The 15,725-nt window shown below is 46.4% G+C and overlaps 1 protein-coding gene and 1 pseudogene across 12 annotated transcripts in view; one reads left to right on the forward strand and one right to left on the reverse strand.

The window, feature by feature from the left end:
* Positions 1-15,725, forward strand: part of ARSG (arylsulfatase G) — a 145,641-nt gene that overhangs the window by 103,873 nt on the left and 26,043 nt on the right. For all 12 annotated transcript variants that reach the window (XM_078374498.1, XM_017972759.4, XM_017972757.4 and 9 more), the window contains one exon: positions 13,450-13,558. In XM_078374498.1, the coding sequence (XP_078230624.1) occupies positions 13,450-13,558 (109 nt within the window). The remainder of the gene's footprint in view (positions 1-13,449; positions 13,559-15,725) is intronic.
* LOC118154153 (5S ribosomal RNA) lies at positions 8,674-8,792 on the reverse strand (annotated as a pseudogene).

Consider the following 15,725-nt stretch of genomic DNA (forward strand, 5'->3'; position numbering starts at 1 on the left):
CCAAGGCGGGTGGATCACCTGAGGTCAGGAGTTCGACACCAGCCTGGCCAATGTGAAACCCTGTCTCTACTAAAAATACAAAAATTAGCCAGGTATGGTGGTGGGCGGCCTGTAATCCCAGCTACTCAGGAGGATAAGGCAGGAGAATAGCTTGAACTTGGGAGGCGGAGGTTGCAGTGAGCCGAGATTGTGCCACAGCACTGTAGCCTGGGCAACAAGAACGAAACTGTCTAAAAAAAAATCATATGTAGTCTCAGAAAAATCTTGAAAGAGTCAATAAAGGGTAACAAAACAGCAGAAATTACCTCTGGGCAGAGGAAGGAGAGTTTAAGGGGTGAATTTCCCCCCACAATAAACTGTTATTATTTGTTTCATAAAGAAATTACAGTGTTTGTGTCCAAGGGGTTCTGAGGTGTGCCTGGCAAGATTTCCCCAACTGAGGAATATGTGGGGCAGAATTGTAGATCTGGGGCTGTGTATTATTCCACAGACTAATATCCAAAAAGGTTCGTCTGTCTGTCTGTCTATCTATCTATCTATCTATCCATCCATCCTATCTGTATCTATCTACCTATCTATCTATAGAAACACCAATACTCCAAGAGATCAAATAAACTCACATTGCTCTAAAGAACTACCTGAGACTGGGTAATTTATAAAGAAAAGAGATTTAATTGACTCACAGCTCCATAGGCTATACAGAAAGCATGGGTAGGGAGGCCTCAGGAAACTTACAATCATGGCAGAAGGTGAAGGGGAAGCAGGCATATTCTACGTGTTTGGAGCAGGAGGAAGAGAGGGAAGGGGAAGGTGCCACACACTCTTAAAACAGCGAAGTCTGATGAGAAGTCACTCACCATCATGAGAACGGCAAAGGGGAAATTCGCTCTCAAGATTCAGTCGCCTCCCACCCAGCCCTTCCTCCAACACTGAGGATTACAATTTGTCATGAGATTTGGGTGGGCACGCAGAGCCAAACCCTATCAGCCTGTTTTCCCTGCTGTCAAACTCAGTCCTGAGCTATGGCCCTCAGCTGTCTCCAGGGGGCTCCACTAACACTCCCTTTGCCATATTAGTCTGGCAGGATAGTTGTAGTTACCTAGAAACAAGCATTTGTGCACTTCAAGTCTCGTGCAGAGAAGGAAATGCTGATTATTTATTTATTTATTTATTTATGAGCCAGGATCTCTGTCACCCAGGCTGGAGTGCAATGGCATGATCTTGGCTCACTGCAACCTCTGCCTTCTAGACTCAAGTGATTCTCCCAGCTCAACTTCCCGTGTAGCTGGGATTACAGGTGTGCACCACCACGCTCAGCTAATTTTTTGTTTGTTTGTTTTCGTTTTGGTATGTTTAGTAGAGATAGAGTTTCACCATGTTGGCCAGGCTGGTCTTGAACCCCTGACCTCAAATTATCCACCCTCTTTTGCCTCCCAAAGTGCTGGGATTACAGGCATGAGCCACCATGCTCAGCCATGATCATTTTTATTTTTCCATTTTAACCTGATGTCTCTTGAATCAGATATCTGGAGAACTTCAGGAGCAAGTGTCTACTGGACTGTGGCCATATCTTGTGTCTGGAAATTTGAGTCAGGGGTCAGGAGAGCTGAGTATCGCCTCCTACTAACCTTCTCAGTGACCAGACTATTTTATCACTTGGAATATTGATGTTTCTCACTCTCTCTCTGTGTGTGTGTATAGATCTTTCTGGTTCTCTTCAATTCAAAAATGCTGTGATTTAGTTCTGATTTCTGAAGAGCTGGATCAAGAGAAGATGCTAAGGAGGACTGGAGGTAGATGGTGGTGTGTCAAGAAACAAGAGCCTAGAGAAATACAGCATATACTGGGAGTGGTTTGTTGTATAAACTGATTACAATTTCTCCTTTCTGTACCTAGGACACCCTTGGGCCAGGCCGCCATCTTCAGTGTTCAGTTAGAAAGCCTGGAATAGGCTGGGTGTCGTGGTTCACACCTGTAATCTCAGCACTTCAGGAGGTTGAGGTTGGGTGGATCACCTGAGGTCAGGAGTTCGAGACCAGCCTGGCCAACATGGTGAAACCCCATCCCTACTAAAAATACAAAAACCAGCCGGATGTGGTGGCGGGCACTTGTAATGCCAGCTACTTGGGAGGCTGAGGCAGGAGAATCAGCTTGAACCTAGGAGGTGGTGGTTGCAGTGAGCTGAGACCGTGCCACCTCACTCCAGCCTAGGTAACAGAGGGAGACTCCATCTCATTTGAAAAAAAAAAAAGGAATAAAGCCTAGAATAGCCTGGTCTCAGAAGTCCCAAGGTTAAAAGTCCAGAAGGTGTGGAGATCATGGATGTAGGGGGAAAGATCTGTAAGTAAGGGGCTTTGCATGGGGAGCTGTCACTTGAAGAAGACCTGCTGATCTCCTATCTGAGAATTTGCCTTATTGATCTTTTCTCCCCTTATGAGGCAGCTTTGAAATAGTGAGTCAGGTTTAAGGATGTGGACTGGGCCCCATTCTTTGAAGGAATAATGAGAAATAAATTTACTAGCTGGCCAGCTTCAGTGATTCATTCCTGTAGTCCTAGCACTTTGGGAGGCCAAGGCAGGAGGGTAGCTTGAGGTCAGGAGTTCAAAACCAGCCTGGCCAACATGGCGAAATCCCATCTCTACTAAAAATACAAAAATTAGCCAGGCATGATGATGGGCACCTGTAATCCCAGCTACTCAGGAGGCTGAGGCAAGGGAATTGCTTGAACGTGGGAGGTGGAGGGGTTGCAGTGAGCTGATTACACCACTGCACTCCAACCTGGGCAACAGAGTGAGACTCTGGTCTCAAAAAAAAGAAAGAAAAACACATTTAATAGCTGTGCAACCTTCATCTCTTTTCCTTCCTTCCTCCTGAAATTATTTGTTGAGTGCCTACTGTTTTCTCTTCCTCCTATTTGTTGAGCACCTACTGTGTACCAGGAACTATGCTCAGTGCTGGTAAGACAAAGATCAACAAAGCCCTGACCTCAAGGCATGACAGTGTGGAATAGTGTTTCTTTGATTTTAATGTGCAGACAGTCCCCTGGGAATCTTGCTAACATGCATTTCTGACCCAAGAGGGCTGGGTTGCTGATGGGTTTTGTATTTCTAAGATGCTCCTAGGTGATGCTGATGTGGCTAGTCGAGGGACTGTACTTTGAGAACCACTAGTCCAGAACATCTACATTCAGAATGAGTCTAGAATCATCTGAGTATAGGACTTTCAACTTCAGATCAATGGTTATCAAGTGTGGTCCCCAACTAGCATCATTAGCACCACCTGAGAAATTGTTAACGGTGCAAATTTTAGGGCTTCACCCCGGGCCAAAAGAATCAGAAACACTTGGGATGGGTCCCAGTAATCTGCGTTTTAACAAGTCCTTTGGGTGACAATGCAGGTTAAAATTTGAGAACCGGCCGGGTGTGGTGGCTCACGCTTGTAATCCCAGGACTTTGGGAGGCAGAGGCGGGCATATCACAAGGTCAGGAGTTTGAGACCAGCCTGGCCAATATGGTGAAACCCCATCTCTACTAAAAATACAAAAATTAGCCAGGCGTGGTGGCATGTGCCTGTAGTCTCAGCTACTCAGGAGGCTGAGGCAGGAGAATTGCTTGAACCCAGGAGGCAGAGGTTGCAATGAGCTGAGATCGTCCCACTGGGTGAAAGAACAAGATTCCATCTTAAAAGAAAAAAAAATTTTTTTTGAGAACCACCTGCCTAGAGCTACACAGTCTGGTAAGCCAGGCACTAGCCACATATGACTATTTACATTAAAATTAATATAATTCAATTAAAATTTAATTCCTTGGTCATCAGCCGCACTTCCAGGGCTCAGTAGCTTGTGTGGCTAGTGGCTACTATATTGGGCAGCAAATAGGCTTCCTTGGGGGTGATTTGCATTTTGAAGAATGAGTAGGAGACAGCCAGGGATTGGCAGGAGAAGAGGCTCTGGGCGAGGGCAGCAACCTGGGTAGGGGTGGGAACAGCACGAAGTAGGAGCCACTCCCTGGAGCTGTCCCTGCATCTGAGTATGGAGTTTGTGGGGACCAAGGAGAATAGCGAGAGATGGGGCCAACAACATTCAAAGGTCTTTTCAGTTTGGCTTTTATTCTAAGGAAATGTGGAACCATGGAAAGATTTTAAGAGTGAGAGGGACATTATTTAATGTTAAATATTGAGGTGAAATTTACATCACATAAAATTAACATTTTAAGTTGTATGGTTAAGTAGCATTTAGCACTTCCCAATATCATGCGATCACCACATCTGTCTAGTTCCAAAACACTTTCATCACCCCCAAAGAAAATCCCTTTTCCTTTAATTAATTTATTTACTAGTGTTTTAGAGATATGGTCTTGCTCTGTTGCCCAGGCTAGAGTGCAATGGCGTGATCATCGCTTATTGCAGCCTCAAACTCCTGAGCTCAAGAGATCCTCTCACCTCATTCTCCTGAATAGCTTGGACTATTGGAGTGGCCTACTGCACCCCTGCCCCTCCTTTTTTTTTTTTCTGAGATAGGGTCTTGCTCTGTTGCCCAGGCTAGAGTGCAGTGGTGCCATTACAGTTTACTGCAGCCTCAAACTCCTGGACTCAAGTGATCCTCCCACCTCAGCCTCCCAAGTAGCTGGGACCACAGGCATGCACCATGCCCTGCTAATTTTTCTTTTCCTTTTAAAATTTTTTTGTAGAGACAGGATCTTGCTATGTTGCCCCGGCTGGATTGAAACTCCTGCGCTCAAGTAATCTTCTTACCTTAGTTTCCCAAAATGTTGGGATTACAGGTGTGAGCCACTGCGCCTGGCCTATGCTTAGCTTTAATATATATATGTACTTATTTTATTTAGCCCCATATCCCTAAACAGTTGCTCACCATTTCCCACTCCCCCTCCAGCATACTGTTCAATTTTTTAAAAAGATCCCTCTCATATCTGGGAACGAAGAACAAAAAGAAGGACAAGTGCCAGTCTCATTTCCACTGATCCAAAAATGACCAATGAGAGAAGAGCCAGTGACAAAATCTCCAGGAATATTCCCTCAAGTTCAAAGAATGCCAAAATTGGAAAAGATCTCGGCCATCTTTTTTTTTTTTTTTTTTGAGAAAAGTCTTGTTCTGTCATGTGATCTCGGCTTACTGCAACCTCCACCTCCCGGGTTCAAGTGAATCTCCTGCTTTAGCCTCCCTAGTACGTGGGATTACAGATGCGTGTCACCTCGCCCACCACCACGCCCGGTATTTTTATTAGAGACAGGGTTTCACCATGTTGGCCAGGCTGGTCTTGAACTTCTGACCTCAGGTGATCAGCTCGCCTCAGCCTCCCAAAGTGCTGGGATTACAGGCGTGAGCCACTGTGCCAGGCTGACTTTAGCGATCTTTATTCCAATCACCTTATTGGACAAATAAGGAGACTGAGGCCAAGAAGAATGGAGGGTGTCCCCAAGGCCAGCCAGCAATGGAGGGGTCCACATTCTCTGACCATCACTGACCCATTCCCCAAGCCACATGACTGCTCTTGTGGACACTTTGTTATACCCGACTGCTCAGCTGCCTGGAAAATTCTATCTTGCACCTTTGAACCTGGTAATTGTCCAGGAAAAAGTCTTTAGCCCTTGTGACAGTCTGAACCTTTCTACATCTGTGGGAGGCAGGGAGGCTTTGGATTCTCAGGCTGGGCTTGAATCTTGACTCAGCTCAGGGCTCAGCATTCTCTTCTCGTCGGGTGGGGTCATGGACCATTCTCCATGGAGTGTTGGGAGAATCAGTGGGGGTACTGCCAGGGAGGCTCCCAGCCTTGCGCCTGGCCTCTAATGATAACCTCCATTAGACTCAATTTCTTTATTCCTGGCCTGACGGGACCCCACCCATAGAAGCATTAGAAGGGGATCAGCAAACACCCTGAAAAAGATTCCCCCGTTAAAGGACCGGGCAACTTAAATCACATACAGATAATTTAAAAAGTGTTCAGGGTTGGTGGAGCGCGGTGGCTCATGCCTGTAATCCCAGCACTTTGGGAGGCTGAGGCGGGTGGATCACGATCTCAGAAGTTTGAAACCAGCCTGGTCGATATGGTGAAATCTGTCTCTACTAAAAATACAAAAAATTAGCCAGGCATGGTGGTGCGCACCTGTAGTCCCAGCTACTCAGGAGGCTGAGGCAGAAGAATCGCTTGAACCAGGGAGGCAGAGGTTGCAGGAGCCGAGGTCGTGCCACTGCCCTCCAGCCTAGGCAACAAGAGCGAAACTCCATCTCCAAAAAAAAAAATTGTTAAGGATCTCTTGGGAAACTTTGTTCTGAAGCTGAATTTCAGGCACCTCAAGATAACATTCTTTTTTGGAGCAAGGCCTTTCCACTAACTCCATGGCTTGATGTGGGATCTGTGGGTGACAGCACTTGAATTCATGATGAGGCTGGGGCTGGAGGCCATTCCCTTCTTTTCTTGGGAGTTTGAAGGTGAACTTTGCCTGAAAGGCTGTTGCCTGGGGGTAAACACTTCCCCTTCCTCATTCTCCAAAGCAGCTTCCTGTCAACTAACTATTCTACAGCCGCCTCCTTCCTCTCTGCCTGGAATGCCGCTGGGGCTCTGGGAAGCCAGGCAGCGCCCCTCATGTATCTCGGCAGGTGGCCACATCCTGTGAGTCAAGGGGGCTGGGGTCCCTCTGGCCACCTGCTCCTCCTCACCCAGTTTCCCATCAGTGGAATGTCTGCGCGGCTCACAGTATGGGGGCCAGACTTAAGAGCAAATGAAAGAGAGAAGGCGGTCAATGTTTTCGCAACGGATTAGGACAAACAGTACCCTGAGCCCTGCAACTTTCTCCCCAAAGCCAGGCTGCTGCCTGAGGCCACGCGCTGTCTTCCTCTGTTCTCAGGGCCCCCAGGCCCCCCTGCTTGTCTTCCCTTTCCTTTCCTGGCCTAGCTGCCCGGCTCAGCTGATGGGATGAGGCAGTGTCTCCTGGAGTCATCTTTTCACCCCGTGCGTGTGGACTGAGAATGCTCCACTTGGCTTGTGCCCTGCAGGGACGAGGAGACACGGAACAGTGGCGGGGGCAGAGCAAAGCAGCCCTGCCTTCTCCCGAAGAAGGGCACGAGTCACACACTGCTGTTGCCTCTGAGCCCGCAGCCTGGTCCAGGAGGCCTGGGTCCCCCCATAGCCACCCTCCCTTGTCCATGTCAGATCTGTTTCCTACCCGGGACAGAACCGACACCTTGTTTTTCCCTTCACTGACTGCTCCTCTGTCTGGAAAATCTTTTCTTGTTTTATTTGAAGAGCAGAACTGTTCCTTCCTCCCCCTTGGTGATGAGGAAACATGCTGTTGAATTTGGCATCCAGGCTTCTGGGAGACCTTGGTTGTTTGTAATCTGATGCTATCAGGTTGTTGCATAACCTTTCCCACTGGGAAACAGTCTCTACATCCTGGGCCTTCTGTCCAGTTTGGGGTGGGGGGTGGGGCGGGGAAAAATCAGAGGTGCTGTGGGGTGACAGAGCAAGGGATAAAGGACTCTGGCTGTTGGCCCTGGCTGGGGACAGGGCCCGCTGATAGGGACCCAGCGGAGTCAAACTGTGTCTCTTTCTGGGCCTTCGGCTACCAGGCTTGGTGGAATGTCCTTGTCCCATACTCAGGGCCACTCCAGGCCAGCCAGAGTCCTGGGTCTGAATAGAGGCCAGGTTGCCCGGTGTTTCTAGAAAACGAGTACACTGTAGGCATCCTTAGCAAGGGGACGTACTACATTTAGAGACAAAGCCTGCTTCCTTCTTCTATTTTTATTTCATTTTTGCAGAGACAGGGTCTCACGCTGCTGTGCGGGCTGCAGTGCCTTGGTGTGATCATGGCTCACTGCAGCCTTGACCTCCTGGGCTCAAGCGATCCTCCTGCTTCAGCCTCCCTAGTAGCTGGGACTATAGGTGTGTGCCACCATGCCTGAAACTTAAAAAAAATTTTTTTCTTTTGATACAGGGTAGAGGGGTTTCATTTGTTGCCCAGGCTGGTTTCGAACTCATGGCTTCAAGTGATCTTCCTTGCATTGGCCTCACAGAGTTCTGGTATTACAAGCTCAAGCCACTTCACTGGGCTGAAAGCCTGCTTCTTTAGAAGGTTGTTAGAATGTGCACTCCTCAGAACAGGCACTCCAGCCAGTCACAAGTGCTTTTGTGGGCCAGGAGGGTGACATAAAGGAACGAATGTTGGTTTTTGTCAGTCATGGCAGTGTTAAGAACTCAATAAACTGGAGAGAGGATTCTGTCTAATGATATTCAGCATTAGTTAAAAGAAAAATACTACGCATGCCAAATCAGACTGTCAGAGGTTGTGATCTCTGCTATTTCCTCCTTATAGGTAATTTGGTTGGCACTTCTCTGGCAGGCATTATGCAAAAGTCCCTTGCTTAAAGCTTTATGTGCACTGTCTTATATAACTGTTCCCACAACCCTATAAGTACAGTTGACCCTTGAATGACATGAATTTGAGCTGTGTGGGTCCACTTAATACATGAATGCTCTTCTGCCTCTGCCACTGCTGAGAGAGCAAGACAACCTCTCCTCTTCCTCCTCCTCTTCCTTAGCCTGCTCAACATGAAGACAACCAGGATTAAGACCTTTATAATGATCCACTTCCACTTAGTGAACGGAAATATATTTTGTTTTTTTTAATTTATTTTAATTTATTTTTTATTTTTATTTAAGCCTACAGCACCTGGCATCCCAGGTGTTCTCCCATCTAAGTACTAAGCTAGGCCCGACCCTGCTTAGCTTCCAAAATCAGACAAGATCAGGTGCATTCAGGGTGGTATGGGCGTAGGCTATATTTTGTCTTTCTTTTGATCTTCTCTTTCCTTCATTCCTTCCTTCCTTCTTTCTTTCTTTTCCTCCCTCCTTCCTTCCCGATCTCTCTTTCTGTCTCTTTCTCTCTCTTTCCCTCCCTCTCTCTCTCTTCCCCTCTCTCTCTTTCTCTCTCTCTCCCTCCCTCCCTCCCTCTCTCTCTTCTTCTTCTTCTTCCTCTCTCTCTCTCTCTCTCTCTCTCTCTCTCTCTCTCTCTCTCTCTCTCTCGTGTTGCCTAAGCTAGAGGGCAGTGATGTAATCAGAGCTCACTGCTGCCTCAACCTCTTGGGCTCAAGTGATCCTCCCACCTCAGCCTCCCAAGTAACTTGGACTACCAGCTAGGACTCCCAAGCAGGTGGAACTACCCCACCTGGCTAATTTGTATTTTTTATTATTTTTTTGTAAAGACAAGGTCTCACTATGTTGCCCAGGCTGTTCTCAGACTCCTGGACTTAAGCCATCCTCCTTCCTTGAGCTCCCAAAGTGCTGGGATTGCAGGCATGAGCTACTGTGCCTGGCCAGGATTTTATTACTAACATTTTCTTTTCTGTAGCTCACTTTTATAAGTCTACAGTTTATAATACAAATAACATACTGAATATGTCTTAATTGATTGTGTTATTGGTAAGGCTTCCTGGTCAACCTGAGGATATTAGTAGTTAAGTTTTAGGAGAGGCAAAGGTTATGCTCAGATTTTTAGCTGCTCAGGAGTCAGTACCCTAACTCTTGTGTTATTCAAGGGTCAACTGTACAGTCACTTCCCTGCTTCCTGGTGGAGATGATTGAGACTGAGGGAGATTATGAATTCTGCCCAAGGCCACATGGTTGGCAGGGGTGGCACTGGAGACCTGCCTGCCCCCAAAGGCATTCTCCTAATTATTCCTTGAATACTTCTTCCACTCTGGTTTTCAGACCACTGACATCAGAATTACCTAGAATCAGAGCCCTACCCCAGACTTATTAAATTAGAATTCTTGGGGGTAGGACCCAGAAATCCATATCTTAGATGAGATCTCTTCTGGTGATTCTTCTATATGGAGAAATTTGTGAATTTCCTTGTTCGCTGCATTGCCCTTCTGACTCAGTGAAACGTGGTCCTTGGGTCCCAGCCAAGAAAGGCCACTGTTCCTCCGCGTGGGCCGTGGTGAGTCTTCCTCGGCCTGCCCCTGTCTTGATGCATCATAAATGCCACTTTACTTCCGTACCCAGAGAAGCATAAATAAGCAAATTCATGAATCATGGTTTTGTTTATATTTTGGTTGCTGTGGCTAAATATTTATTGCTTTAAGTAAGAGGTTCTGCTTTAATTAGAGTCATAAGTAACCACAAGTGCATAGAAATGCATTCTCATGGCTATAAGACATGCATTTCTCGACAGAAAGCTGAAGGCAACTAACACTTTTAATCAGCCAGTGCCTGATCAAAGTATAGAGGCTTATCTAAATGAATGAATCATGTTTGAAATTGAAAAGTGATTACAAGTTTCATTTATGGATTATCTATTGTTCTTACTATGACTTACAAGGTCATATTTATGATGCTATGGCATAAAGGTATAAAGGCATGGGTAACAGAAAGCCTGTGGTTATGATGACCATAAGCTACATTTAACTTTGAAATGTGCTGTTTTCTCCTCCCGATCTTGCCCCTTGCCCTCCTTCTCTGGGAATGGGTGCTCTCCACACTAAATCCCCAGGAGAGTTTTGGAAGATATTGATGTCTAAGCCTCACTGCAGGCCAATTAAATCACAGTCTCTGGGAAAGAGATCTTGGCATGGGCATTTTTTAAAAGCTCCCCTAGTGATTCTAATATATATTCAAAATGGGAACCACTGCCCTAGAAGGTTTAGTGAGTGAGGGTGCTGGCTGTGTAGTCAGACTGGCATTCAGATCTTGGCTCTATTATTTCCTAGCTATGCGACTTTGGGCAAATTACTTAGCCTCTCTGGGCTTTGCTTTCCTCATCAGAAGAATGGGGATAACAGTGCCTAACTTGAGAGGTTGTCATAAGGATTCAGTGAGATAATGCCGGGAAGCATGTGTTATATTAGCTTAGGAGCATTTAACCTGATACTTAGTAATGGCTCGATAAATAGGGGATGTTATTATTGCTCTTATTATTCATATGTTTCACTTCAAATAACCATCCATTAGTGGGAGCAGGTATCACTGAAGACTATTGGGGGATCAGGAGTAGCTATGCTAGAATTCAGCCTTTGCTGGTGCAGGTAAAATACAACAGGTCTGTTTGATACAAGCATATGCATCTCATAATTAGACTATACAACCCTAGTCAGATCTTTGTAAGCTTTATCCGCTCCTAGCAGTACCAGTGAGAATTTGGGATTTATAGCAAGACAGTGTCTGTGTTATGGGTGATACATAAATAATGTTTATGCTTGTTCACACTTTAGACTCTTTTAAGATAAATCCCTTTAGAATACAAGGTCTGTGGGCTGGTGATCATTTGCGTGACTGGCATATATAATTGTGTCTTCCCGTGAAAGCCAGAACCCAGGGTGTAGCCTGTACCAGCCGAGTAGTCTCTACAGCAGAAAGAGGGGATTGCTTCTTAACTGACCACACTGGGGGGTTTCTCTCAGCCAGTCTTTTTCTTTCTCCTAATTCCTGAATCTTTTGCAAGGAGATGGTCTGCTTTGTTGACTATACCTGTTTTATAAATAGCCAGATTTCTCCAAACCCCTCCAGCTTTCAATCCTTTGCTGAAATAAGACAAGCACATTGAAATGTTTTTCTTTGAAGAATGCATTAGGAAAGTCAGTCACCTGCAAGAGAGCAACACAAAAGGTGGCAAACAAAAAGAATCCCTAGTGGTGAAGGCTGATTAGCAAATTTACTAATTAAAGGTTAGTTTACCCTTGTGGAAACATCCTGGAGGCAGAGACCAAATCCTGTGACCAATCATGGTGTCATTACCCACCCCAATGCAGACCCACAGCTCCTGACTTCTGGTTGACCGGCAGAGCTAATGGCTGGTTTCCTGGAACTAAAGCCTTGATCTTTCCTTAGCATCTGGCCTTAAAGGTTAAACAAGACTATTTGAATATTATACACCATGGTCATGCATATAAACAGGCTCCCTGTTTTCACCCACCCATACCCCAGACTTTTCCAAAGATGCCCCCATGGGGGTGGAAGTATCCACAAAGCCCGAGCACATGCCTTTGAGAGGATGCTTCCTCCCTGCTCTTTGGCCCTAAGCTGAAGCATAAGTCATACATTCCAAAGCCACGTGGAAATGCGTTTCATGCTTGCTGGGGTTCTGGGTTCTTTGTTCCAAGTGTGCGAATACATTGGAGGGAGTGATATGTGTTTATGGGAGATGTGGCTCTCACTAGGAAGGATGTACTTGAGCAATGCTGGGCTAGATCAAAAAACGTCTCACTCAGCCTGCAGAGACTCCAATGGGTTATTCGAACCCTACGCCCTTAAACATAAACAGTCCATAGGATGTAAGTTATTTTGTGTTTTGTTTCTTACTTCAAAACTTGAGGGACTCCAAAGCTGGTTATGAAAAAGCCCCAAGAATGCTGAGCATTTCCGGTGTGGTGTGCTGGGCCAGGGACATCAAAGGTTCTGTTTGCAGCAGTGCTGATACAGGGCGACAGAAGCCTTCATCTTGTTCCTCCCCACGCTCCTCCCCACATAATTGCTTTTATTATTCACACCAGCTAAACAAAGGGAAGTTGCATGACTGCAGTGTGTGTGAGCCACACACAGCACTTGCCTTGGAAAGGCTGTGCACACGCTAACTTTGTGGGATCCTTGGCCCTTGGCTCAACCAGGATGAGGGTGGGGTGTATGTGGGGGTGGTGGGATGGTCGTGGTTAATGCAACCCAACATGTATTCAGGATGTTTCCATCAAACATGACCTCATCTCTTCCAGCCCGCTGGCCATCATTATACTGGTGGTCACTTTTGACTTAATGGTTACAAAAATAATTCCTTTAATTGCCAAAGTGGAAATTCATAGATTGCACGTAGTTGGTTCTTACCTCCCCCAAGAGGCAAGAGGTTGGAGCTATTACGGACACCGTCTCCATAACATCAGAACAACTCATTAATTCAGGGAAAAACAAAGCAAAGCAAAACAAAATAAAGCCATAAAATCCGTGCCAGGTCGGTGCTTGGATGTTGAGCAGATCAAATAGCTGGAGAGGTTTCCTTCTTCTTTAATAGCTGTATTTCTTCATCCTAAACAGACAGTCACATTATGATCACTAGGAGGAGAAATTCACTTATTCCACAAAGATTTTTTTAAGCCCCTCTATGTCTTAGGTTCATGAGACAGATGAAGTCTCATGGTGTTGAGACACACAACGAGCAAATCAATAAATGAAAAAAATAATTTACAGTGGGGAAGGTCTTATGAAGAAAATAAAATGAGGTGATCCAGTAGAGTGAAGCGGATTTTTACATCTGAAGTCCAGTAAAATAAAAAGCATATGTTGAAAGATACTAGCTAGTCAAGGAAAATAGCTGGTTACCAAAAAAGTTATTTCTTTGTTGGGGTTATTGGAAACTCAGAGAGGGGTTCTCCCAGAGACTATCTCCTAGCTGAAAAGAAGTTTCAAGTTATCACCATGGATGAACCAGTTACCTCCCTTCTTCTCACAGGGGGAAGTCCAGCTAAGCAGACCACCTGGGAAGGAGGGCACCGTGTCCCGGCACTGGCTTACTGGCCTGGCAGAGTTCCAGTCAATGTCACCAGCACTGCCTTGTTAAGGTATGAAACCCAAACTACCTTGAGATGTTGGGGTCCAGAGCAAGAAAAGCCATGGAGATGGGTGGCTAGAGGCCTCAGGAAGGTCATTCATCACTGGCCTTTGCCAGGCTTTCCCAGACACTTCTAAGACTCTGATTGTAGAAGCTATGAAAGTAATAGTGAAGTAGGGCCAAGGGTGGGGGCTCACTTCTGTAATCCCAGAACTTTGGGAGGCCAAGGCAGGAGCATTGCCTGAGGCCAGGAGTTTGAGACTACCCTGGTCAACATAGCAAGACCCTGTCTCTAAAAAAAGGGAAGGGAAGAGACGGGAGGGGAAGGGAAGGGAGGGGAGAGGAGATGAGAGGAGGGTAGGAAGGAACAGTGAAGTGGGACTCAAGCCATCTTCTGGGAATAATGCCTGAGTGGAGAAGGGATTGGTTAGTTTCACATATGTCAGCATGGGGTCCTGGCTGTGTGCTGGAGAGAAAGCCACAGAAAAGATGGCAGCAGCAGCATCTCCCCTCTCAGCCTGGGCCAAGCTGAAAGAGGGATTAGATCATTTGAGCTCTGATTATTCCATCCTTGGGGTTAAGACAGGTGTCTTAGGGGTGACTGTGAGAAGCCAACTAGTCTCTAGCAATCAGATGGGCCCAAGAAAGGAGTCCAGATGTCCACTTCCCCAGGAGGAGGGTGGAGAAGAAAGGAGGCCCCTCCAGGCCATTAGGGAAAGAATGAATCCTTAGGTAAAGACATTCTTCCTACTTCTGGCCATGAAGCTTCTCAATGAGCTGAGTCTCTGGGTGCTTCCTTTGTTAGAAGGAAGCTCTCTGCGTAACTCACTGCAGACCCAGCACATCAGGTAAATGTGATGTCTCACCATTACTCTTACTGCCGCAGTAAGGCAGATCCAGGAGACCATCTCCATGGCAAAGAACTTGGCTGTGCAGCATCTACGTGAAAGCAACATCTTCCCAGCTATGGAACCATGACTTATACTGGGAACGTTTCACTGATTCGGACAGGACCTTCATCTCTGGGTTCTGCCCTGTGTTCACTAACAAGGGGGACCCTCCGTAGAACCCTGTGCTCATTCCTGTGCTAAGAAAAATTGGTCTGGTTAAAGACCAATTTCCTAATTCCAGAGGTTCTTTGCCATTAGCCCAATGAGTTCTGGCATAAAGAACACAGCTGAGTAGAGGCAAGCAAGCTTCATTGGTACTCTGTGACTCCCTAGATCCAATGGGGAGGAGGGGAGGACTCAAGCCCAGGAGAAAAGAGTAAACAGCTCTGAGGGCCAAAGTATGGGGTGGGTGGGCATCATCCCTGGCAGCCTGTGGGGCCCCCAGGAATTCCGGGTCAGCCCTCTGCAGTCAGGAGAGGGCAGCGTGCTGTCAGCGGGTACTAGCAGGTGTGACAACAGCAGCGGAGCCTGGAATCTGTGATGTCAGACTGCCTGGGAAAAGGGCCAGGCAGGCTGCTTTTTATAGGGCTGACTTGGTGTAGTCAAAGTGCTTACCAAGAGGGGCCAAGTGTTCATGGCTGGACTGCACATGCACAGCCAACTCAGCCATCTCTCAAGCTGCATCACAGACAGCCAAGCAGTGGCTTCTCATTGGAGAATGGCGTTTGCACCTACAGTCAACCATGATCAAGCGGCCTCATCTTGTTGATAATGTAGGGCTTAGAGGAGACAACTGACTGAGGGGATGGTTTGGTGACCCAAAGGCAGTGAGTTCTGGGTACAAGGCAGTGTCTGCCTGAGGGCCCCTGGAATTTTGCCAGGACAATACCAGTATACCATATCATAGCTCTTGGGAGATACATTAGGTTGGTGCAAAAGTCGTTGTGGTTTTTGCTGTTACTTTTAGTAGTTAAAAGTGCAGTTACTTTTGCAACAACCTAATATATGTGTATATGTGTGTGTGTACATACATACATATACACATATATATATTTTATTTTATTTATTAATTTTTTTGAAGAGACAGGGTCCCACTCTGTCACCCAGGCTGAAGTGCAGTGCGGAGATCATAGCTCACTGCAGCCTTGAACTCCCAGATTGATGTACTCCTCCCACCTCAGCCTTCCAAGTAGCTAGGACTACAGGCATGTGCCACTATGCCTGGCTAATTTTTTAACTTTTTGTAGGGACAGGGTCTCTTTCTTTTTATTTTTTTTAGTTTTGAGA

Source organism: Callithrix jacchus, chromosome 5, assembly GCF_049354715.1.
Source record: "Callithrix jacchus isolate 240 chromosome 5, calJac240_pri, whole genome shotgun sequence".
NCBI classification, from domain to species: domain Eukaryota; kingdom Metazoa; phylum Chordata; class Mammalia; order Primates; family Cebidae; genus Callithrix; species Callithrix jacchus.